The following is a 26,043-nucleotide window of genomic DNA, read 5'->3' on the forward strand; positions in this document are numbered from 1 at the left end:
TCCTTCCTGGAGTTGTATTCAGCTTGCAAAGCATTTCTCAGGGCACGGCCTGCAAGGTACCTTTTGACAATGGCAATAACCTGGTGACGTGTTGCAGAGACAAAGCCGAAGTGGGTACCTAAGCCCACTGATGCTGGAGATTTTCCTTTTCTTAGCATCTGTGGCATGTGTATAATGCAGATCATTGATCTGTTTGTTGTACTATTTCAGCCAAGCTACTCTCGGTGAAGGACCATGGTTTATCTCACAGCTTTGGTCTCTGTAATTTATTTCCTTGACATCTCTTAAAAGCTGAAAAACTTCCCTCCACCCATGCATGCTTTTTTTCTGTGTGATGTCTCAGTGTTTGCAGTGTTCAAGAATCTCTTTAACTCAGGGATCTGGCTTACTTTTCAACTAGCTGACTTGGGTGCTTATTGTAAGGGGGTGCAGCATCATGGTGCTCAACTTGAACAAGTCAGCCAACTGTTTTTCTGGGTCCTCAGGGCTAGTTTCACAGGCAGTGCCTAATTTCCTATACGTCGGTCACATTGCCCCAGGTCATCATGGTTTATGTCTACATGCAAGACAGATGCAGCAGTGGCTGTAATCTAATTGTGTCCTAACTAGGGGCTTGACAAAACCATGCTTCATTCAGCTGCTTCCCTGTTACATAGCATCATGTAAAATGGAGCTCCCTGCAGCCTCAGATTTTTTGTTCTCTCTGGCCTTCGGTGTGTGTAATTGTAGTAGAGATACCAGATTGTTTAGACTCAAGCTCACGTTTCGAGGGCAAGTTAGGCTCATTTCTCGTTTTCAGCAACTGTTATTGATTAGGGTCAGAATTTCTCGTGATTCTGGGTATGAACATTTCTGGAGAGATTATTTTACTGGCATGAGAGGAAGAAGAGCTCTGAATATGCCCATAGTTAACCCTTTTTTATTTCTTAATTCCTGTTGACTTCATACCTGTTACAAATCTAGCATTGGTCCCTTACACTGCTGAGCTTTTACTGGAGTTAAAGTAGCTCAGAGATAGCCATCCAAATGCTATAGCAGAACTAGTGAGATCAGGATTCACTGATGAAGGCTAGGCCTGTGAATTTCTATAAAGCCTTTCTAGCAGGTATCTGGCTTTCTTGGTCTCTCTCAGCAGATAAACAAGACTGAGGAACAAGAATTGTGATCTGTGTTTATTTTTTGAAGGCTGTCTGTGGCCCTCATGGAGATTTTCAGTTGGCAGAAGATACCTTGTCCAACATCAATGAAATGGAAGACGAAAAGAAATTAGAAGAGCTCTGAAAAAAGTCTGCATAAGGGTGGGAGGTGGGAGAACAGAAAGCTTGGTAGAGTAACTTTTTTGTTGTGTAACATCTTCACATAAGTTTAGGTGCTGGAGTTGATGACATGATGAACATCATGTCTGGTCTTTGTAACTTCCCATGCCAGAACACAAACCTTGAGGTCTGAGCTGGTATTTATGCAAAGTTAGAGATAAATTCATCTTTTTAAGTGAGCTGGGAAGCTTAACCGTATGTGTAGCATGGTTTAAGTACTTATTGGACTCAGACTCTGTGGTGGCACTGTTCGGAAAATGAACTGAACTGCAATCAAGGGAATCTTTGTAACTTCAGTATTTCCTGCAAGGGGGAAATATTTCAGATGAAACAGCTTTCTCCATCATTGATTGTGTGTTTTACAGCTGGTGTAAGCTTTGCCCGTATAGCAGAAAGAGAAATGCTTTGCTTTAATTGCTTGCTGATTTCAAATAATGGTTTTTATAAATCAACAGCTCTTCTCAAGGCTGCCTCTTTTTTGAAGTAAAGCTTTGCTTTGATTTATAAACTATTGATTGTACTCTGAGCTTTTGTTTTCTCTGCTTTTGTAGATACATAGATAAAGCTTTTCATTTTTTTTCTCAAGGGGAGAGTCCTTGATTATAAGTATCGGTGCATTCTAGTTTGTGTTTTAGAGCTCTCAAAAATGTTATATATAATTAGCCTTTTGCTTTAGGCAAGAGTTTGTGCAATTGTTTTTCTCAGTGAAAATAATTGGCTGTCAATCAAGGTTTTTAGGGGATTTTTGTGTTTTGCTGTAAGTGCTAAGATACTTCCTTTTTTTATGACTGACTTGCATATACTGCTGTAGTAACTGAAATGTGCACCCTTGGCCTAGAAAGGTGGTTTGAAAGATGTCTAGGAGCATAGTACAGAATTGAGTAAAAAAACATATATATAGCGCCATATGTGAAGAAAACCATCATCTTGCTATCGCAGTGTTTGCCTGTATTCTTACTCGTCACTGAATGTAAGTGGCTGCTGATTTGCCAACAACTAACTCTTGATTGCATGCTTCTTTTGCCCCTGCTCGTGGGGATAATTACTTGACTTTTGGTTCTTGCGGTGTACCTTTGACCTTCTATGTCATATTTTGTGAATTGACTTTAACTTGCACCTTTTCCAGGATGTTTGTGCTATAGCCAGGAAACACATAAAAGTGTAAAAGCTGTAAAAAGTGTGGCATGCTACAGAAGTGGACAGACAAACAAAAAATGAATTTGGATTGCTTTGCTTTCTATGGAAAGGGAAGAAAATCTAAAGTGTTTATAGGGCTGGAGGGAAGAACACTTGCTCTGTTCTGATGCTGTAAGGGAGTATCAAGACAACATCCTTGTATGCGTCCAACTTGGTACCAAAGTGCAAGTGCCTGTACTCCAACAATCCTCTTGTTTGTGGCCTTCACGTCATAGAATGAATCTGTATTGTGTCATTGGGTGTTGCACTACCTGCCATAACCATCACTTTTCAATAAGAGGCTTCCTTTCTCCCCCTTTATTTAACACAAGATTGTGCAGGAAAATATGCTTTGCTAAGCTTCGACCCTCCTGCACCCAAATCACACTGTTGAGACAGAGACACATTTCAAGCAGAAAGCGCCTCCACAGTTAGGGAATACTTATGGAACACATGGTTATGCCTTTTCCCTTTTCTAAGCAATAAAATTTTGGTTAAATATGCATTTTTAGGACTATTTTGAAGGAGATCTCCACTTGTATTTCTCTTACCCTCTAAGCATCAAGTTGGTCAGTCGTTAGTCTTTTCACATGCTTGCAACTAAATGTATAAAACTAAACTGAGTAATTAATTTATTAAAAAGAAATACTTATTTTGTGTGCACTAGAATTTTTAGTCATTAAATTAATACAAATTAGATTGTTATGGTTCCCGTTGGGGGAACTTAGTCCACTTGACGTTTAATTAAATGCTTTTCATTTTTTGTTATAAATCAACAGATATTTCAGTTACAAAGATATTCCTTTGTGACCACTTAATTATGTCAGTTTTGTGGTTCTGCATTTATGGAGATGCCAAAGCTTTTATATTCTGGTTATTTTGAAGGATTAGTGTTTCATGTTCTCTCTTTTTTTTTTTCCATGAGAATAAATGTTTGGGTTTGAGAATAAATTGTTGCTTTTAAATCAACAATTCTCTGTTTGATATATTTAACTTTAAATCACTGACAGTCACACGTCAGAAGCAGATTTGATCTGTAATCCAGGTTGATGGTACATCAGTGCAACTCTACAGAAAGGGGTTTAGGAGAGGACTATCTGCTGGCAGTCCTCTGCCTGCAGGCTCAGTCCAGCAGCTAAGCCTGGAAGGTAAACCCAAGCTACATTTACCTTTGAGGAAAGCGGCTTGGTAGAGCTTTTGTTTCATTTGGAAGCGTGGTGAGGGAAGGAGGATTTGACTGAAGCACAGACATCTGCAAAGCAGCAGAAAAGTCTTGAGAAAATGACTGTGGTTTTTCCTGAGAGAATCCCTAGGTTACTCTGTACCCATTTTCTGCTACTGAACAAATGCTGACACTCTGACCATCTTCTGGTAGCATTTCAGGCTGCAGCTATAGAAGGTGTAGCTTTTGGCTTCTTGTTCCTTAACCCTATCCACCTTACTGTACCACAGCGTTGATGGAATTTCTGGAGTGACACCAGCAATGCTGTGGAGAATTAGATCAGTTATGTTCAAAGGTATTTCAGACTAACTGGTGCAAATTGGGATCCTATTGGTAGTGCTTTATAAAGCTAAATTTTAAGTATACCAGTCCAGAATATGTCTTGAAGTGAAGTGGGTATATGATAAATTGAACTTTTAATGCTATTTCAAGGAAAAATTTAAAAAAAAAAAAAAAAAGAATTCCTAATCAGAAACTACTTCTTGCTTCTTACATATATTTATAAATCAGCATTGTGCCTCTCTGTTAACTGTCAGCAAGATAGATGTAGAAACGTGTAAGACTTCACCGCATGTGAGCCACATATGTTGCAGGTATTGGAATTGTTTTCCAAACTCTGTAGACAAGGCTGTTATAGACCTGTTAATGCAAAATTACCTGCTCCAGGTACCTATGTTGAGAGAGACACCTCTAGTTGTCTATGACTGCATTTATGCTAGCGTTTCAGTTCAGAGCAGGAGCAAACCTACTACATCCTCATTTATTATGCCATGGTTTACGTCACAGGTTGGTTTTGGTGTGCACAAGCTAGATTCCTTCTAGAGGAAACTAAGCCAATGTCTCTGAACCAATGACTCACGTATTGAGACAGGTTCAAACTGTGTGCAACATGGGAATGTTTTGTCCAGGGAATCAGAGTGTCTTCCCTGAAGCAAAGCTGCTGAACCACGTAATGTGTAGGTATAGGCCTTCAGCACTGTTTAGTTCAGTCTACTGATCTGCTCTCGGTGTGCTGAATTATCTGCAAATTCAGACATAGCCAGAGGGTCTGCGCAAAGTACATGAACCAAGTCTGGGGTCTGACTGTGCCTTAAGCTCGCCACGAGGGCGATCTCTTCTGTCTGCTGCTTTTGAAGAGAGAAAATGCATGAGGGAGAGAAGAGAAGAAAGGCATCTGATATCTGAATGGCACTATCCACAGAAGAACTGAATAATAGTATTTGCAACTCTTTTATTAGGAAAAAGTCAGAACAAAACTCGACATTTTAAAAATTCAAAACGCCTCCTTTTAAAAATGGTGAAGAACATTGAAGAGCCAGTCTGTCTTTGCCAAATGTTCACCACCTAATCATCTTTCTGAATTCTAGTTGTTGAATTAGGTGAATTTCCGTTTTTCAAAAGCTTCTGGGTTATTTCAATTGTTTTGCTATTCACCAAAAGTATCCTACTGAAGTACATTCGCTGTACTTCAGATTGATAGATACCTAATTGGGAAGAAGCAGAAAGCACACATGGACAAAGAGGAGGAATGACAAAGGCAGGTTTCTGATGTTCCGCTGCATCCTTCTTTCCCTCTGGGAAAGTTCACTGTATATAGCCGCCTGTGTCCTGGGTGAGGCATACTGTCAAGGGCTGAGGAAGAATTACTGGGATACATGTGCAGCTGCTCCTACAGCTCTATAAGAGGACTTTAATTTAGCACCAGTTCCTTAATATCCCACTAGTCTGGTAACCTGGCTGTGTTTCCTCTTCTATGGCTGAATTTTCTTTTCAAGGACAGTCCTTAGTACTATGTTTCCATGGGGGTGGGATATGGCAAGTACTTGGTGGGTGAGATTCCCAGCCTTTACTTGCAAGGGATATTGAATAATGCAGTTTGTTTATATGTGTACGCATGCATGCTCACACACGTACACATGGTAAAGCTAAATAGCTGCACTTGTAGTCACAGCTACAAAATAAAGGCCGTTTTTTTCTAAATAAACCTCAAACTACTAGTTTTTATATTTTTTGTGGTTGCTTAGTGATTTCCTTTCATTCCATTGCTGTATATTCCTTTATATGTTAAAATATGAGTATGTTATTAAATTTGCAGAAACATTCCTATAATAAAAAGCTTCTGGATTAATTTAAGAACATTAATTGTGAGATATCAGAAGTATTGTAACAGTGTTAAATGAAGATTGTGTCTTTATTAAATACTGCTGTTACTATAGCAATAGCATATGCCAATACCTTTTGAAGGACTACCTGAAGTATGTGTGTTTGAATGGGGAGATGTAGGTGCTGTCGATATTTTCTTGCCCCTTTGCAGAGATTTGTCTGGTTTGTAATGAGGGATATGATAGTGCTTCCAGAAGGTGTTAATATTGTTGATACAAAACATACCAGGGTAACATATCATGTTAAATATAAAACACATTCTGTGAAAACAGATTCTTTTGTCTGCCAAAATACTTTTTTGTGTACAATAGAGGTATGTGGTAATTTTAAGCTTCTTTGTCTTTAAAACAAAACCTATATGGAAATTGCAAACAATTTCGGTACTTCAGAAAATCATTGTTTATAGGCTTAAATTTACTAAAAATATCGAGCTGCTATTTTGTGACACATTATGTGGATTGTTTGGAATTGCAGGGCTTGCAATATTTAAGCTACTCAAATTGCAGAGTCTATCTGGAGTATCTAAGAACAGTTTTTACTGTGTGTTACGAGCATGGGCAGCATGAAGACGAGCTGGACTAGGGAAGTGGACTTTAGGAGCTATGCACGTGTGGACCTGTTGAAAATACAGTTAAGTGCTGCAGTTGTCAAGGAATTACTCTGAGACCAAGTTAGCGGGAACCTCTTGCTTTGAGGTTTTACTGTCTGTCTGTCTTTCTGTCTGTCTATCTTTTGTCATCTTAGGCAGTATAAGCCTGGCATGCTTCCTAGGATTATATAGGAGTTTCACCTGAAACAATCCCCCTGTAACCAGGATAGCCCTAGAGCATTTGGTAACACCTTCTGCTTTCTTCTTGTGGTCCATTAGGGCTCCCACAGCTGTTGCAGGAAGTAGCGAAATACTCAGTGGATGTTGGTGTGGGAGGACGCGGTACGGATTTGTCTCTGTTGCATTCCCCATGCTTGCGGAGGACATGGCTTTCCCAGTGTTCCCCTCCCACCTGGGTTCTGGAGTGGCAGCCACTCTCCTGGGAAGGCAGTGGTCAGGACAGCCAAATTTCAAAGCCAACCTCATCAGTCAGAGAAGGTCTTTGTGTATGAAGCATTACTCATCTCGTCTGTATGCAAAGTGGGATGAACGTCTTTGTGCTGTTTTTTCTAACAACACACCCACAGTCCTCTGACGCTAATGACTTGTCAGGCTGTGAAACCTGCTTCCTTAGCAAGCTCTCCTGTTTATTCTACTGCCTGCTCTTGTTCATTCTGCTGCCTGTTCTGTGGGGAAGGGTCAAGTAACAACACTGATTCTAGTGCAAATCTTTGTAGGTCTGTGTTGCTGGAAGTCCAGCCAAGAGGAGGGAAGAATGACTCATAGTGAATACTTCAGAGATTTTCAGAGCCAATGTCTGAGTTACTCTCCTGCTGTACACTAGCGAGGCTATGAATTGGGTTTTATAAGGTCAAGCCAGACGGCACTGTGAAAGGAGCACTGGGAGAAGGAACTGTTTAATATAGTAGGAGTGTTTCTATTCTTAAAGGAAACTTTTTCAAGTTGATACAGGCATAAAATTGGATTCCTAAGAAAGGTAGACTCACTGATGCCACCAGTGATGCAAAGAATGCATTGCACATAAGCATGATGGAAGAGTACGTACATTTAAAAAATATTTTCACTAAATATTTTTGGTCTGTTTGAATTGAACAATATTTTATTCTTAAGAGTGCTTGTCTGTATTTATCATTTTTCAGGTACAACCAAAAGGGATAAAAAAGGTCATTAACTTCAGATGACTTGTACTGCAAGTCAGGACCTGATAGGAGAAACGTGAAATTCGCCAGTGAGAGACGCATGGGGAGAGGAACAGAGTGTGACAAATGGGAGGGGGGAGTGCAGGTAAATGCTACAAGTGTACCAGCATTTGAGGAATACTTTGCTTTCCTCTACTGATCATGAATGCACAATGAAATACTCAAAAGAAGTTGGTCAATATGGCCAGGAATTCAGTTTTTGTCCCTTTAAAATTAGACGCACCCAAGAATTAATTCTGTTAAACTTTTTTTTTTTCCACGTGGTACAACAAAGAGAAAAAAGACAAGATTAAATATGTGACAAAATGCACTATTCTGAGCTGCAAAGTGGTAAATAGAGACTGACTGATACAGAAATAACACATCAGAGAGACTTTTAGAACTACACTTTGGCTGCTTAATATGTGGGATAACCCTCAGTAGATGGTAGGGAATAGAAAGCTGTTAGGTTGTGGAGTTTTATCAGGTCAAATAAACTATTTGTGGTAAGTAGTTATCAATGCTGTTGATTCAGTGCAATTCTATAGACTTCTTGATATTTCTGGAAATTATTTAGAAAGGACATTGAAAGATAAAATAAAATTCTACTATAATTAGCTAAAAAAGAGGCAAGAAACGTTGACATACTAGTTATAGAAAGATACCAAACAGGCAGTGAGAAATATGCTTCAGGGAGAGCAAAATGACATTTATTGAGAGGAAATGAGATAGAGGGGAATGTAGCAAATGTTTATATAACTATAAATCACTATCAAATGTGTGAAGTAAAAAATCAGGGAAGGCATATAAGAAAGGTGGTAAAACTGTAATGGTGTTTTGCTAGGATGTTTGATAGGGTAGTACAACATAAAGTATTACATGTTTGTCATCTAAGAGGAAGGTGTCACAAAATGCTAATCTAAATAATAATCGAAGCTTACCATTTTGTAGTCACATTGCAGGGTTGTGGCATATACAGGTGAAGTTATAAAGTGAATGAAAACTAGCTGGACGCGTAGGCTCAGATAGTAATGATCAGTGGTTCAGTGTGGATGTAACAGTGATAAAGGGAGAAAACTTTTTAGCTTATCGTCACTTGCAGTTGATGTCCAATATGGAAGCACACCTTTTGGCCCTTCTCAATGGATAACTAAAACCCAGGATTTAACCAGAAGGTCCTGCACCCACAGCAGAAGTGCTTGTCCCCAATACTGGTGAAGTATTTCATTTCAGAACACCCTACCTGGCTGCAGAGCAGTCTCTAACTGAAATAGGAGGGCAGATGAGAAAGGGGGGGGGGAGTATGTTAAAACCCAGATTTATTTTCATGTGCTCCATGTGGCAGTATTAGAATGGGAGGGCAAAGTCTGTACTTGCAGCACTGCTTCCTGGAAAAGATCGTTTCAGCTTTTATGTGGAGATTTCAGATGTCGCCAGGGCTCCCCAGAATATCTGCTCATAATTCAAGACCTGCTTCTCCCTCACTACTCCACACTTGCCCACAGAAGATTTCAAGGCCTATCAGTTAAACGTAGTGCACAGTCTGTGCTCCTGTGATACCCAACATGACAAAAGAAAATGGGGTTAAATACAATTTCTTCTGACAATTTACAGGTTTACAAAGTGAGAAGGAGGAATTTAAAATAATACCAATATATTTATTTCATTTATCTACACTCTGACATGTCAGCCAGTTCCAACTGATGATAGACACTGATTGACAGTGCTTATGCCAGCAACAGAAAAAGAAACTTCCCTTAAGAGTCACTAGCATGGTGTCAATAGAATAATAAAGCAGCAATCATTCATTTTGTTCAACGGCTTCACCTGAGCATGAAATTCTTAATAGATTAGGATAGAGCCTGGTATGACAAGCAAGGTACTGGTCTGGGGCAAGTGAACCACAACTTACCTTGGTGCTAACTGAATCTGTTCTCCCTCTAGCAAAAATCAGTGCCTGATACATGGTTTTTAGACAAAGGTTAAGTGTTGAGTATGTTGGCATTTTTCTGGTTTGATCAGCAGTTTAACTGGTTCAACTGTGATTAGCACAAAGCTTCCACAGGTTGCTCTTCACAACATTTATTTTATGGTATTTAATAAGAAATATGAGGGTGTCAATGCAATTCTGTTCCCATTATCAGAAGTGTTTGCAAATCTAAAAAAAAAAAAACAAAAACAACCCAACAACAACAGTGTTTCCACTGTGCTGGATTTCTTTATTTTTAGAAAGAGATTGTCCCCAGAATCTGTGTTACTTTTTTTTATGCAGGTAACTGATTTTTTTTAATTTATTTTTTTTTAATAGTGCTGTCTCAGGTTGTAGAAGGATATCTGTATCTTTAAAAGGTAGGGTATACATCTGTCTTTTAGTGTGAATTTATTCAACTTCAAGGAACATCAGTTGAGGCAGATGGGGTATGTCAGTAGGGTAACATGGAGTCCATTTAGTCTCCACATTGTTGATGCAAAGGCTTATTTAAAACAATATTAAAACAGAGTTTTATTCTTGTATCTCACTTAACCTTAACTAACATAAAAGTAAGTTACCCTAAGCTCCTAAATACTTTGCTGTCCTATGAGACCTCTGATGGCACTGAAGTTGCATGCCAGTCAGCTCACCCTTCATATGTCCAATTCTGGTACTGTTTCCTTGACAGGGTTCATACCATTGGTAGCCACATGGTGTGTGCTATGGACGTAGTGTTCGGTCTGAATCCACAATAGTCGCTGAATGGCTAACATTGATTTTTAAGGGCAACAGGATGTCGTTGTAGGCCTTTTGAGTTAAACAACAGAAGGGCAAGACCGACAACAATAATAAAGAATTTAATGGGATGAGATCATCAGTTAGCATATATGCAGCACCATCAGTATTTGCTCCTATTTTTGAAAATAGAAGGAAAGAAAAATAAAAAAACGAGATTTGATAGGAATACCCACTAATTTTATAGGAGTTTAATTTTATAGAAATGAAAAGCTGAAGAGAAAAAAAAACCCTTAGAAATGCTAGTAGGATCTTAGAAAAAAGAATGCAACTGCAGTTGGAGTAATTGGACTGTGAAATATTCATCTTCCTGATTTTTTATACAAGTGATTTACTCATAACTATTTATAAGCCTCTTGGGGCTTGAATGCTGATGTGTCCCATCCCCCTATCTCCCCTTGAAGACTTTGTGTTTTGCTCTGGGTTGGTTTTGATGTTACACACACACACCCATTTATGGTGCACTTCCTGCTGTCTAATCCTCCCTGAAAGGCAGCTACTGCTGCTGGATCGATATCCCTCTGCACAGATTAAAGTGATGTGCGTTCCTTGAAGGCTCCCCAGCTACAAGCAGTGTGTTTGCATGTGTACTAGCATGGCTTTTTGACAGCACCAGCAATGTGTAGAATACTAATAGACGTACTAAGTGTTAAATATAGCACGAGGCACAATTGTGACTGTGTTGATAAAAGCCTAAAAAAAAGTCCATCATTTTAAGATCATGAATTAACTTGGCATTTGCTGCAAAGGGATATAGTACTACCCTGTACTCTACTTTTTTAAAGAGAGCAAGTAGAGTTTCACTAGGGACAACTTAGCAAAGACGTAAGAGAAGCAAAAGGCATGTGTGGTGATGGTGTAGCACTGCCTGGGACTAGAGACTTGTGTTAGATGCCCATCCTGATGGAGAAGAATAAACTGCCTGAGAAGAGGCAGCTAGAAGAAATGAGCGCTGAACCCTTAGAGAGTAAATAATGATGGAGGCATATGCCTGCTGGGAGAATTTGGATCTTACTGTATATAGCAGGGAAAAGATAGGGATAGCTTCATCACTGTTTGCACTGTGCCACGTTTTATGGCATAGAGAACATGGAAGGGATAAAATGCTGAGCAGCATTCCTTGGCAGTTCTGGCTAGTTAACCCCTGGGCAAGGATCGGAGAGGGGCTGTAAAACTTTCAGTGAGTGTTTCCCCTAAATTTGGCAGCATTGCGCTAATCTGCTTGGTCCGCTTCTGGGGGTTGGGGGATTGTGAGAAGGAGGGAGGATGCAAGGGCAGAGGTGAGAACAACTTCAGTAATCACAGTCTGGGACCTTGAACATCAAACTGAAAACATGTGAATGGGGGAGAAATTTCAGTCACAGTCAAGCTGTGACTCCTTCTCATTGTGCTAATAGCCAAGGAGTAAGAGACTGTCAGGTTCTGGACAGATTAAAGGAGCTTTATGCCCACCCCAGCATCTGCTGCACATCTGGCAGGTCTAAGGAGAGCAGAGGTGGGAATACTGTGTACACTTTAGCCTCTGAATAGGAAAAGCCCTTTGTCCTCCAATATAGTCGCTTAGAGAGCATTGGTGGAACTTGGATTTTCAGCTGATCTCTCTATCCCAAGGAAGCTCCCATCCCAACAGACCGGCTTGGACTGACTGTGGGAGTGGAAAAACACAAGGTGCAGTGGGTGAAAATGGCTTCTCTCAAAGGCTAGGAGCAGGCACATCAGAACTTGTTCACCTGCTCCCCAGACTATGTAGAAATCCAGATCTGGTGCTAAGCAAAATGTCTCAGTGTTGCCGGAAGACTCGGTATAAAGAACTTATCAACACCAATTTAGTGTAGATAAGCAGACACTTCTTTATTGACGGCTGGGTGCGCGGGTGAGTCCTCTCACGAACCACGCACACCTGAACACCAAAATCATACACCTTATATTGAACTTATTCATATTCATTAGGTTTCTGAGAAATGTTATGCATATTCATTAGATTTCTGGGAAGTTATTAGCATATGTAAATGTCCTTTACGCAGGCACATTGAAGGTCTCTGGTGGTCTTTCATAGTCTTCCTCACTTGTCCGCTTCTTGACCTTCTTTAGGTGATTCTGCGCAGTTTGGTCCTTGGCAGGTAACTAACTGTTTCTTGGCAGATAACTACAAGTTGCTTCATTTGACTCTTCTCAGTTCCCATTAATTTGAAATTCTGACATCTTATACATTCTTCTAGGTTATAATATACTCCTACAAATAAACACTATATCCAAATTATCTTAAATCTTAAGCTTGTTATCTAAGTTCTAAATGTTCCTTCTAGATAATTTTAACCAATTCCTCCAGCCCTGGTACAGGGCTATACAGAGGATTTCACAGCAGCTGTTGGTTGTTGGTTAAATGTGTAAAATGCAATAGATATATAGTTTTTGCTAAAATATTTCTTATAATTCTATATTCCTATTAAAATTGAATATGATTAATTCTAACCAATAACAAATCAATAACAAATCAGTAACATCAGTAGTTTGTACATGTAGGTGACTATGAAGGGTGCCTGGCCAGAAGACTGTCTGAAGGCTTCTCTTCTTTGGAGGGGAAAAAAATGTTTTAAGGCTCTTAACAGTGGTCAAACTAAGATTAAAACCAGTTTTAAGACAAATTGGTGATCTTCATGGACTGCTCTGAATCAAGTCTGAGAGGTGAGATAGTGCAAACAAATGCAGAGAAGAGAGTCAACCAGTTACACAGCTGAGCAGAACACTGCTCCCCTAAGAAAAGCACTTTGCAGTGTATGCCACCTGCTCACTAGTCTTTGACGACAAAAGGCTCCAATGCCAGGTGGATAAAAGGTAGCTTATTTTATGAAATAGATGTAATTTGAATTAAGAGGACAGGAAACAGAAGCCCTCATCTGTAATACTGAAAGAGAAAGTTTCTACCTGTCTTTGATAACTTGTGGTCAAAGCGTTGCTCCTCTCTTCAGCAGGAAGGAGTAATGTGAAGGAAATGGGGAATTTTTTTAATTTTTTTTTTAACTCCTAGGAACATTGTCCCTCCATTTCCCTCTTTTTCCTGTGCAGGCAACTAGAATAGTTTTAACCTCTAGTCTCCATTGGGGAAGGTAAAAGGTGGTTGAACAGTAGGAGAAATTGTATTTGTCCATCACCCAAGAAAGCAACAGAGCAAATGGGAACTGCACCAGCTGGGCTTTGCCTTTAAACTGGCAGGTGCCAGTCTGAAGTGGAGACTGGTGTGAGGCGAGAGTAAGCTGGCTACAGTTGAAGATGTTCCCTCAGAGAAGAGCAGAGAGCTGGGTTTTGGGGAGCCTGGCAGACAGACTTGCTTATACAGACTCTGTCTTGGAGCTTGGTGTGCTGCATTGTAGCTAATACATGTTGCATCCTTTCCGAAGGACTGTCTCTACTGCTGCCAGTGGTAGTGGTCCCATTGCTTTCCCATAAATGCCTCTGTGTGCGGCTACTTTCACAGAGTAATAGGAGAATCTTCCCAAAACTGGACTCTTGAACAAAACCCACTGGGCACACCCTCACCTCATCTCCCACCTCCCAGAGCAGTGTGCTAACCATCGGTGATGTACTGCTGCCTGTGCAATACCTAAATGTTTCTTAAGGCAAGACTGAAGCAAGGTGTCCCAGCCTTGTGAGTGCCTTGGCTGCTTGGTTATGCTCCTGTCTTGCCCTGTGCTCCAATGAATATTTATAGATAACTTTATGGTGGTCTTACCAAAGATGAGGAACAACGCCCAAGGACGCCATTCAACCTGATGTCTAAGTTGGTGGTAGTGAGGATGTTAAGTCTCCTTCGAATAGAGCAGAGACCTAAGTTAATCTGCATCCCAGGCAAACGTTTCAACTGCTGATCTCTTGGAGAAAAAAAGGTATGGTAGCTCTGCTACACAAATCACTGGGTGAATCAAGCCAACTGTCAGGTTTCCACCAGGGACTGTTCTCCTTGTTATACGGAAAACAGGTGGGTTTTCTTAGCTTTATGTTGTAGTATATATTTATGTTGTAAGACCATGGCCTTCAGACCTGCTGTTTTATGAACTCCCTCCCACTGCTGTCCCCAGCAGACAGGCTTGGAGTTTGACCATCCTTATGCATGTAGCAATTACTTTTTTAACCCCTTTCTCAAACACATAATAGGCTTCTTTCCAGCTTTTTTTAAATCTCACAGTATTACCTTACTACGGTAAGTTGCCGACGTGTATGTTACTGTTGACATTGCAGTTTGAGATGATAGCTCCACCTGCCCCCAGCCCTTGAGTATGTAATCACAGTAATGTTTCTTGGGGAGAAGCATACAGGGCTGTCTACAATTTGTTTCACTTATTAAAATATAGAATAATTACAGCTGTTGAGCTTTGTGAGTATCAAACTGTAGCTCACAGAAACAAGCATCCTTAGCACAGTGCCAGTAGAAATAAAAAAAAAAAAAAAAAAGAGCTAACTTTTATAAAAGGAGATTTGGAAAAAAAGCAGAAAGGCTTTTCTCAAGCAAGCTTGTATTTCTGTATTCAGGAGGTGCAATTATATACAATAAGCAATTGTTTTAAAGAAATTTATTAGTGGAGAAGGCATTGTTCAGGCAAATGTTGAAGAATTATGTTTGAACCTGCCAGCCTGTTTTTGAAGCTGAGGCCTTTGCAATCACACAGGGAAAATGCCTTGGTCCTGTTGAATCCCACTAGAACAGGCCTGTCCAGAGCACAAAAAGAGCATTCAGTATTACAGTCCTGCACCAAATAAATCCTATCATACTTGCTAATAAGTAGGAATTCAGTTAGCTGTATACTGTACAAGTAACTTGAAACAGAATTTTTGCTAGATAAGGCAGTCAGGCCTTGTGGTAAAAAAAGAGTTTGAGGGTCATTTGTTGTGAATATTAGTTGTAAATAGGTTGCTTACAATAATACAGCAGTGGAGAGGACTATATATGGTCACTAAATGAAAGATGCTGTAAAGGTGTTCTGTATATATTTATTTATATAAGACAAGTTTATTATTGTCACTGCGACTTTTACTGTTACTGCTGTTGTACAGCAGATAAAATGAAGTATGTAAAAAGCTGGTGACTTTGGACAAATCTCTCTAAATCAGTGGCAGTGAAGAGCAAAGAAAACAATCCTGTAGTTTCGGTTTGCCAGGCTTCATCCTACATTTACAAGTCTGAAGCAATGTTATTTGTAGAAACAAAAGGGGCTGCCAATTGCCCAGCTGTTGAAGAGCAGTCATGCAATGAGGCATGCTGCATGTCTACATAACTCGCCAGCCACGTTTCAACAGCATCCTCCCTTGTAATGTGCTGTGTAGTACCTGTCTTCAGCATAACATGATACCTAACCTACCATAACATTTGTAAACCACTGTACAAACCGGCAAAGCAGAATACCGTACTTCTCACAAATTCAGTTAAATCCTTTAAGACACTAAAAAGAAATAAACCATGAGAATGAAAATATTTAAATTATAAAAAAAAGGGGGGGGGGGGGGCAAAAAACATAGCAGGGGAAGAGGGGAAGATGACTGTTCACCCTCAGAATATAATAGCAAAACCTACATCCAATGCAGTATGCTAGAAAGTATTCCTAACCTGACTTTGTGTGGGATTATGTGCCAGAAGTCTATCACCCAAAACATTGCCTGAAATTAGTTAAATATTTACTATGCAGACTGTCACAGGTTAGTTAATACAAGCCTCTGGAAAAATCTAAATATGCATCTGTATGTTTTGGAACTTACAGTTCAATAAAATGTTCTTTGAGAAAATTAGTCTTTGCAACTGTTGGGTATCTATTGAGTATTCTTTGCTTCTTTTGTATTTATAGGCAATTGGTGAAATGCAGCCACTCGAGAAAGAAAATGAAATCCGATCTGAGATTCATTCAAACAGCAGGAATTCTCTTCTCCATAGATTCCTATTACTGTGTTACATATAACTGTAATAGCTGAACACCATCAGTTGTGATTTAAGTTATGTGAATAAATTCTGTTATTTGTGGTTCCCACTCTTCCGTCCTTTCCCCAAAAGGGAAATTTTTTGTGCAGAATCTTTTTTTGTTGCTTGTTTTATTTGCACACATATTAGATAAATACACCTATAAATACATTACGTTCCCTCCTTGGGGAAGTAATGCTGGGGGAAGTAAGCGCATACATTCTCCCTCTTTTCTCTGTCCCCTCCCCCTCATCCGTGTTTAGTTGAGGGAACAGTGTTGCATGGGGAGGAAAGGGGAATGTTTGTGAGGGCTCTGTGGTTCAACCTGCCTCTTAGAAGTCAGTTCCTGCACAGGTGGCTGTCATGCCTTTGGAAGTGAGTTTCACTGCATGAGAGGATCAGTGTTGTTGACTGCTTTCCTTTTGTTAGACCATTGTTACAGTCTTCTTGCACCAAGCCATTTGAACATCCTGAAGGTAAAGTCTGAGCTTTTCAAACTCAGGATGTCTCGAACTTCAACTCCTACCTCCTGAATTCCAGTGCTACAAACTTTCTTAGTGTGTTGAGACTGGAGCTCACATTAATCATCCTGTTCACAGTAATCATCCAGGTGAAGTCACATGCAAGTGAGGTTTTCTCAGTATTGCTAGGAGTAAATCAGAGCCTACTTTTCCATTTGACTATGCAATTTTCCTCACACCAGGCAGGTTGAGTTGCCTACCAGTGTTGTGCAGCACTTTGCCTTCGTATGAAGCTCATGTTTTAGTTCCAAGGAAAGAGTGGGGAGAGTAGCCTTTTGGCTTCAACTGACAAATCCTGTTGACAGTCTCTTTTGCCATTTGAGTCCTAATAGAAACTAGAATAGCCTTTGGCAGGTGGCACATGAGCACCTTAATTTGTTACAGCTGTCAGAGGGATGTGCATTGCTTTCTTTTCTGTTCTGCCTGGTTTCCTGTGGAAATGAGGCTTTTTCTGTCATGCTCGCTCGCTCTCTGCCAGCCTGTCCCACCCTATCCTATTGACTTTTGGAACCCGTTGGCCAATTTTAGTCCTTTTTAACAGTGAGGCAGATGCCTTAATGATATTAAGGTTCTACCACTGTAATGAATGTTGGCAGCGAGATAGTGGAGAGAGATGTAATTAATGCCTGTACTGATGAAAAAGCTTCAGTGTGTGCTCAGCGTGTTCTGGGTATCAGGCTTTATCAGCTCTGTTGTGAATGAAACTGCCTGTTTTTATATTGTGTGAGCATTATTGTGGCACTTTAATAGGTGGCTTTGCTTCTGTGGTTTATCTTGCTATTGTGTGTAAGAGCCCTAATGAGGGTTCAAAATGCCATTGAGCATGCCAATGTTGAGTGTGCAGGCTGATACTACCAAATACCAGTGTTGCTAATTCTGGGAGATAATAGAGCTGCATGAGGACAAAAATGTCTTCTTTCACTGCCTTTCCCGGCCTGGAGTCCTTAGCTGTTCTCATCTTACAGGGAGGCCAGCATCTGCTGCCTCGGGTCTCCAGCCTGAAGCAAAGATTGCAAAATCTCGGGCTGCTGACACTTCCTCTCCATGCCAGAAATCCTCCTGGTATCATATAGCCCTCACCAGCTTCTCTCCTGGGACCCAGGGTTCCCACCTGACCTCCTCTTCAGAGGCATTTCTCTGTCTCACTCCATTGCTGTGCAGCAGGATATGTGCAGTGGATGGAGGAGCGACATGGGGAACAGCTCACTTCCCCTCCTGTTCCCATAGAAAGATTGTCCATGTGGTACCACCGTAGAAGGGAGTAATGGAGATAAGACAAACTAGTCTAACCATCCCATTTAATCTGTTTACACGAGGAAGCCAGTTTGACTTGCATAATTCAGACATTTCCTCTCTTACATGATAATCTCTTACCTTTTTCACCTTTAACATTCTGTAAAAATGTGGAAAACCAAGTAAGTTTTGCCACCTGGACAAAAATCATAAAGAAAGATTATTTACTTGAAATTCCAAAGAGTATTTACTTGGGTTTGAGCAGCTGGTCTAAGATAGCCAAACATTTGTACAGGGGACAAACAGCAGAAACATACATTGTTTTGAAGTTTTAAATTTATAAAAGGTGCATGTTGGGAGTATGGTTAAATATGGTATGTGCAAGTTCAAAAATCCCATCCTTTAGATCACTGCCTTAATTGCCTTTTAGACTTGAGGTTTAGAATTGACCTGTCAGACTTTCATAGAATAGGCTGTTTTTATTTTGAGTTATGAGTCTGAGACAGAAATGGCAAATAAGAAGATGTATAGCCCAGTAATGCTAGGGTTTTTTTTAACATTCCAGACTTGGCTCATAGTGATGCTTATAGATTATCTTGGTTGAGTCCCTGAATAAGTATGCAATAAGCATATTATTTTTTTCCTGTAGCAAGATATTTAAGCATTAATTTAAGTGTAAGTCAGCATGTCATGACTCTGTCTTCCTGCAACTTAGTCTATCTTTTGTGGTATCTTTAAATTTTGTTTAGACTTTTGTGTTACTTTAGTCTTATTAGTGGTTCTTACCAGCAATCAGAAATAGTACGGTAGCCACCACTAATTCTGAGAAATGGGAAGAATCAATATATGTACGTACACACTGTTCTATAAGCTTATATTTAACATGTTCTTCATGAATCCTGATATTTTTTTTTTCTCTTAATGTATATCCTAGTGGTACATGACAAAAACTGTGTGATGAGTTTGCAGACTTGTCTACTTACACAAATGTTCCTTCTGGATATTTTTTGTTACTCTTATTGTGGAATGTATTACCTAATTTGTAAAATATCAAAAACACTGTAAAATGAGAGATAGCAAATTACTGAATACCACACACACACAATTTGTTTTATTTTTCTTAATAAAAGTGCTCTTCTGCTGGAATACAGAAAACTTTAGGGGGTCTGCAAACACTTTCATGAACAGTTGGCGGTTGGCTTAGTGTTGGTCCTAAGTAGTAAAACACCCAAATGTCTCTGAAATGAACTATGTGATTAACCTTCCTTGACAAATTGGAGCTATTATGAATAATATGATCCCATGGGTCAGAACAAAGCAAACTTAGCACTTTTTGTTTTCGTTGATCAGTAGGATTTTTTTATTGCTGTGCACCAAGCCTTTTGACTTTCATAGACTGATTTTTTTATTTGTAAAGTGTTCTGAAAGCAGCCTTGAATTCTCAAATGATGCTATGGCTTTGCACAGCTGGAGTACCTGGAGCAGCAGCTCTCCTGAAGGTTGTCTCACTGGAGCTGAGTGAAGGGAGATTGTTTGTCCTGGCTCATGACTCAGAGGTTTTAAACGGACTGGCCATGGGTGACTCCAGGGAACATAGGGGTTTTTGCTTCCCAATTCTGGATTTAGAATATGCATTTCTGACATTTATTTCACAGCTGCAAAAGTTATTTGAAGAGTATAACTTGAAAATGTGGGAAGAGGAGAAAAGCAAAGGGGAGATTTCTCATTGAAATTTTGTCTATATTTTTTGTTCTTGTGCTTTTGTTCCAGTGAAATGAAGCAGAAGTTGGATGAAGAGGGTAACAAGTGCAGCATCCTTTCCAAGCAGCAGAAGTTCAATGAGCACTGCTGTATTCGCTGCTGTTCCCCTTTCACATTTCTTATCAACAGCAAGCGACAGTGCCAAGACTGCAAGTACAACATCTGCAAGAGCTGCAGTTCTTACCAGAAGAAGGAGAAGGCTTGGATTTGCAGCGTCTGCCAGCAAGCAAGGTAAAGGCTTGTTGTTCAGCAACCTGTGTAAAGCAGCTGTGGCCTGACCTGAGCTTTTCCTTGTATCTGTCAGGAGTTAACGCTGGTGGAATAGAACACGAAGTACCTATTTACGTAGGGATTGCTTGGTTCCTGAGGTGTGATGTGCCTGGTTTTTGTAGAGGTTAATTTGTTCCGAGAGTGTTTGGTTACCTGTTGCGTTTTCTAGGCTTGCATAGGTGGACTGATGAATCAACAAGCAGTAATTGGACTTAGCTTGAGCAGGGCTGGGATCCTGAAATGCCTGGGTTACGAATGGAACCTGAGCACAGATGGTGGTAAGGCAGTTAATCATTTTGCAGCAAATCCCACTGATGGGTGGGGAGTGGAAAGAAGAATATTGCTGAATAGATCATCCAGCTGTGACTGTGTTTTGGAGTGCTTTTCTAAATGCCAGTTTATTGGTGGGGATGCTTTGGGCTTCCTTTGGCAAATACCCAGAGAAAATAGCGACGCAACCTGTTATAATTCTTAACATCTGTTAAGAATATTCTGCCAGGCTGCTATTTGCAGAGGGTATCAGGGATTTACTATTTCACCCTTTTGAGGCTAGCAGAGCCACAACATTTAAAGATAGCATGAGAAAAACAAAGTGAATGCAAGCAAACAAGTAACAGCAGCAAAGGGGCTGTTACTTGGATGGTGACTGTGATAGTCCGTCTTGTCTGCATTGCAGGCCAGGTTCCTAAAGCAGCCTTAGCTGTGGTGACGTAGCACTGACCAAGGCCTTTTTACTCAGACAAGAAGGGTGAATGAAATAACTCAATTCCTCGTAGTTTAATTTCGAACATTGGTGACTAAAGCAGCTGAGCAAATGTGACAAAGATGGCTGTTTATTCTTCATCTTTCCTTTTAGTGGAGAACACAGGGTGAAGACAAGAGCCAAGTCCCTTTCCAAAGCTGCATGATATTCCTGTGCTCACCAAAGACTCATTGCTCCCACTTGTTTCCAATCCAAGACCTACTTGAAATTTAAGCTTTCACATAGTACCTGTGAATGAAGTGTGTGTCCTTTGACACAGGGCCTTGAAATCATAGGGATCCAAGACAGATGATGCCGTGTTTCCAAATGCCAGCCTTTGAACCCAAAGGAGACTGTATTCTCCAGGGCACCTGCTCCTTCTCTGCCTTTTACCTTGGAAAACCTACCATACCCCCTTTCCCGAAGTGAGGAGGCAGAAGAACAACAGGAGTATCTTTTCCAGCAACACAGACAGCGGTGGAGCCAGTGCTTGTTTCTACTTTAGTCATTCAACCATTTCATACTACGCCTCTTTCTTCCACTTCTCCTGAGTTCACCCATACAGGCAGCAGAATAGGTGGCCAGGTTTGTGGATGCTGATGAACTGCACTTAAAATACTTTTTGCTGACCCCACAAAAACAGTCTCAGAAGAATTTAATTTCAGAAGGAAAATCTGTAGCTGTATTATGAAAATGCTACTTCTGACCCTTGAAGTCAGTGCTTTTCCCACAATCCTGTGCAGACCTCACAGTCACCCACCTGTAACTCAGTTATAAACATTTCCTTTATTTATAAGACCTGAGACCCAGTTTGAGTTATTTTTCAGTGAATAAGTTAACTAACACTGCTGCTAATCATTCTATGATCTGGTTTATTGATTGGACTGTGCGACTTAACAAATCCCTGTTCAGAAAGCAGGGGCTAGCATTCCTTAGGGGCTGCTGAGGTGGTTTGGTTTGGTTTGGGGGGGGTGTGTGTTTTTAACTATCAGTCAGTGTTTCTTCCAGGAAAAAATACAGGGGGAAACACTACAGTCTGTTGTGAGTTCCTGTTGCGTTCTCAGTGACTAATATCTTACATGGAGCATTGACTGTGCTCTCCTGCCCCTCCCCAGCTCCTTTTCTTATGTCTTTTATTTTTTCCTTTAATAAGATAGCACAAGTAGTGGAGGTGGTTCTTGGTTTAGCTGCTGCTTGTCTGCACATCTTACTGCACAATAGATGGTGAGCTAGAAATATCTCAGAGAGGACTGCATTTTCAGGTTGTTCTCAAATATGTATAGTTCAGATTTCCTATAATAATCTGTTTGTGCTCTTCAGCTCTGCTCTAGAGCAGCGCTCAAATAATCCCGAGTTTTATTTCTGGTATTTATTTAGAATATATTAACCAGTTCTTTGATGTCAGAAGCAGTTTCTTGCTGTACAAAAGGCTATAAAGCATTCTCAGCATAAATTGTTTTTGTAAAGATGGCTCACCTTATACATTAGAGCTTGAGACTCTAATTAGGTGAATTACTTGGAACGTACATTTTGTTTATCTGCACATATGAAAATTCTGAAAAATTCCTGTATGATGTGGGAATCAGAACCAATGACTTGGGGATGGTTAAAATTTTTATGGAATGCGTTGTATGAACATCCCTTGGGTTCAGATTTAATACCCTTCTGGGAGGTGTACCCTTTTCTTTAGACTATCTTATTTCTGATTATCTTCCTTCAGAAGAGTGATGTCAACTTTTTCAGGTTGTAAATAGTCTTCTGGTAGATTCCTGCACCGAAGTGTTCTCGGCAATGAAGAAAATCTGAACTGTTGAGTTAGTCTGTCGAAGCATGATCCTAGTGGAGATACCTGTCCTGTGGAAGTCGGTTTTCATCTTCCAAGGCAGAGATGTACATTAACGTTTAGCAGAGAGCAAATATGCAGGTCAGCATTTGAAACATGGAACATTTGTAGAAAATTTGGCCAAAAAGTTAGCCTCTCCTTCTTCTTCCAAAAGCGGAAAACTCATCAATAAGCTAATGAAAATTTTGATGTTTGAATTCCTTTAAAGCACATCTCCTGTTACAGTGTGTCTTTTAAAAGTTAGAAGATTCAGCTCACTGCAGAATCTCAGTGCTCAGAAACATCTTTACAGCAATGTCTATATAGATCTCGTGAGGAACTGGAGAGCCTTCCTTCAACTTCCCAGTTTTCCAGATTTAGCACACATTCTCCTAATGCATTTTGGTTTAGATTTATCTCTGGATGCCATTATTAACGTTTGGGGCAGGGGGCGTCTCATATACATACCTTCTTAATTTTAAGTATGCTATGATAAAATTGTATGTTATTAATGTCAAGTTTTCAATTTGTGTATAGTGCATTTCTGGTTCTTCCAAAGCTTAGTACACTGTCACCTTGTTAGACACGCATCAGACAATGTGTTTAGGCAGCTTGCTGAGGTCTGTACCTCTTAAGTCCTCTTGACTGAGTAGATTCCAGGCACAGTTTCTTTGCCCTCTGGATTAATGCTTTTGGTGTCAGACAGGGGGGTTCTTTGCTCATTTATTAGAAATAGGGCATGCTTTCTGTTTTTCTGAGACCACTTTTCTTTTCCAGTCCTCAAGGAGCCATATCCCAGAACACCCTGCTAGTGATACTCTGCTTTCCAGTTTAACACCTGTACTAAAAAAACCCAACAGTGTAAGCCATTAAAATGCATATTTTTGCAGGTTTTCTAAACCAATCACATTTTCCTTCCGGACTGTAGGAGGAGTATATAGAGTCCCATCCAAAATAAGGCACACAAACATCTGGCTGTCAACCTCAGTTTTCATGAATATAGTGCGTAAATCCCCCTGCATTCTTGGTTCCTTTCTTCTGGTCTCACCATCTGCATATCAAAAGATTTCCGTCTCTATTGTGAGTGGGAGCATGGACACTTAATCCTTTCATGCCTTCACATCCATCTGCTCTGTGATTCTCTTGCTTGTTCTCAAAACCCTCACTCAGATGATGAGAGTTCATCACGTAGTGGCCTCTTGCTTAGCTCCCTTGAGCCTGCCTGTGAGTAAGGGGGCATCACCTGATCTGCAGGATGTCATTATTCTGCTTCAGAAGAGCTGCTTTGTTGTTGATGGTCCTTTGCCAATGACGGTTCTTAAGAGACAGAGACGTAGGCACTGTTCCTTTTCTCCTTAATAATGTTAACTAATGAAAAACACAGCCATGCTGCATACACTTAGACTTTGTGCAAAGTAGTGTTCTGAGTGGCTCAATATGGGTCCCCAATATTGTCACATTGGCTGTTTGCAGCACAGATTTGTTTGAATGTTTAAGACAACTGCTCTTTTTTTTTGGTTTTCATACTCCCAATTTGACTGCTGCTTTAAAAAAAAAGAAAGCAAGAGAGTATCATTTATCTTCACAGAGTCTCAATCCAGAGTTACTTTTGAATGTTCTTTACATTTTCTTTTGAGTTTATTGTGGTGCCCTGTTGAAAGGTAGGGTTCTAACTAGACTCTTAACAATTTGCGTCAGTAGCAAATGTAATTTTCTTACTGGAACTTGAAAATTAATTAGAATTAGATTAATTAGATATGTATTAGTTTTTTTAATGTACATTGCAGTGAGACTTGAGGAAAATTTGTTAAGGACTAGTCTACCTGCAGTGCCCAGTACATTTGTCTCTGACTAGCTTGCATTGGGATTAATGCTAATGTAAAAATGGAGCAATGCTTCTGATAACATGAAAATTGCAACAGAAAATAAAAATCTAGGCTCAGTGGGCAGACAGAACACCCTTCAAATAGACTGGAGCTTTGCCAGCGCCAGGAACAGCCCTAAATAAAATCTTTATATTTCAGATGGTTTTGTTTGGAGGGCCCATTCACTGTAATGTGCTTTAATGTCAGCAGAACAGAGCATATTTTTGTGGGAACATGGTAAATTTGATGGTAGGTGTGTTTTTAGCTTGCCAAAGGATACATTTCTTCCACTTAGCTGATGCGGGTTTTAGAGTAAAACTCTTTACAGTCTCTACAGGGAAAAAAAAGCCACCAAAATTTGGCAAAACCTTGGGATGGTACTTGAGAAAAAGAAGTACTAGTTAATAACTGAACTTCGTATTTGTTTGTTGATGCATTCGACTGTAACAAAACTGCTGGTTTCAGGACTTAGTTGTGGAAAGCTAATGAAGATTTAATGCTGCTTAGCAATCTTGTTTTGCTTTCAAGCAGGCAAAACCATCTGGTAAAAGGAAGCTCAAATATCTTTTTAGGTAGTCTGCCTTAGCCGCAGCTTGCAGCTTTGTGTATACTTTTGTAAGAGTTGTGTATTTCTGCCGTCCGAGGTCCTTGTCTGATATTAGAAAGAACTTGGAAACTGTGACTTTGTCATGTAAATACCAGGAAAAGTGTTTTTCCTTCTAAGATAGAATTGTGTAGGAACATTCACTTGCTGTGTGGCATAGCAGAAAAGATAAAGTTTTAGCTTTGCCATGTGCATGTTGTCTTCACTGCACCCATATGGGTCTTGTTTGGCTTTTAAAGAAGTCCTCTGAATGATCCTGTTCATATTGTACTTAAGGAATTTACTAATTTTAAGTAAATAGGAGTGAAAATTATTTTCCTCAGCTGTATGTACTTGTAGAATTCATGCAATTCCTTCCAAAAATGCCTGCTGCTCTATTCCAATTTTCTTCCTTCCCCTTCTCCCACCATTCACTCTGTTTTGTATCCTGTCTCTTGATCTCCTTCTCCTTGCCATGCTTTAGCATCACAGTGGATCACAGACACCATATCCTTTTGCTTATAGTACCCATGAAGAGCAAGGGCAATAGCTTGGATTTTGCACAAGAGCCAGGAGCAGTCTGGTTTATTCAGTTGTTCCCTAGCTGGAGGAGGACAGAGAGAAATGTGCAAACTGGTTGCTTTGGCAGGTTGATCTCTGCTGGGTTTTTTGCTATCCTGATCTGTCTTAATTATTTCTAAAGTATGCACTGTGAAGAATTTCAATTCTGCTAGACAGAATAAAGCTGTACTTGCGTAATGTACAGCTGACTGCAATGCTGTACTCAGCTTTAAGAAAAGTATCTAAAAATGGAATTGGAGAGGAGAGTAGGAAGGAGAAGTCTATTAAAATGGCTAAATACAAGTGCTA

The 26,043-nt window shown here is 40.0% G+C and overlaps 1 protein-coding gene across 1 annotated transcript in view; it reads left to right on the top strand.

The window, feature by feature from the left end:
- MYRIP (myosin VIIA and Rab interacting protein) overlaps positions 1–26,043 on the top strand; it is a 221,933-nt gene that overhangs the window by 76,944 nt on the left and 118,946 nt on the right. The window contains exon 2 of the mRNA XM_010562060.1: positions 19,901–20,122. Coding sequence (XP_010560362.1) covers positions 19,901–20,122 — 222 coding nt within the window. The remainder of the gene's footprint in view (positions 1–19,900; positions 20,123–26,043) is intronic.

The sequence above is a fragment of the Haliaeetus leucocephalus genome, unplaced genomic scaffold (assembly GCF_000737465.1).
Source record: "Haliaeetus leucocephalus isolate CR32 unplaced genomic scaffold, Haliaeetus_leucocephalus-4.0 Scaffold153, whole genome shotgun sequence".
NCBI classification, from domain to species: Eukaryota; Metazoa; Chordata; class Aves; order Accipitriformes; family Accipitridae; genus Haliaeetus; species Haliaeetus leucocephalus.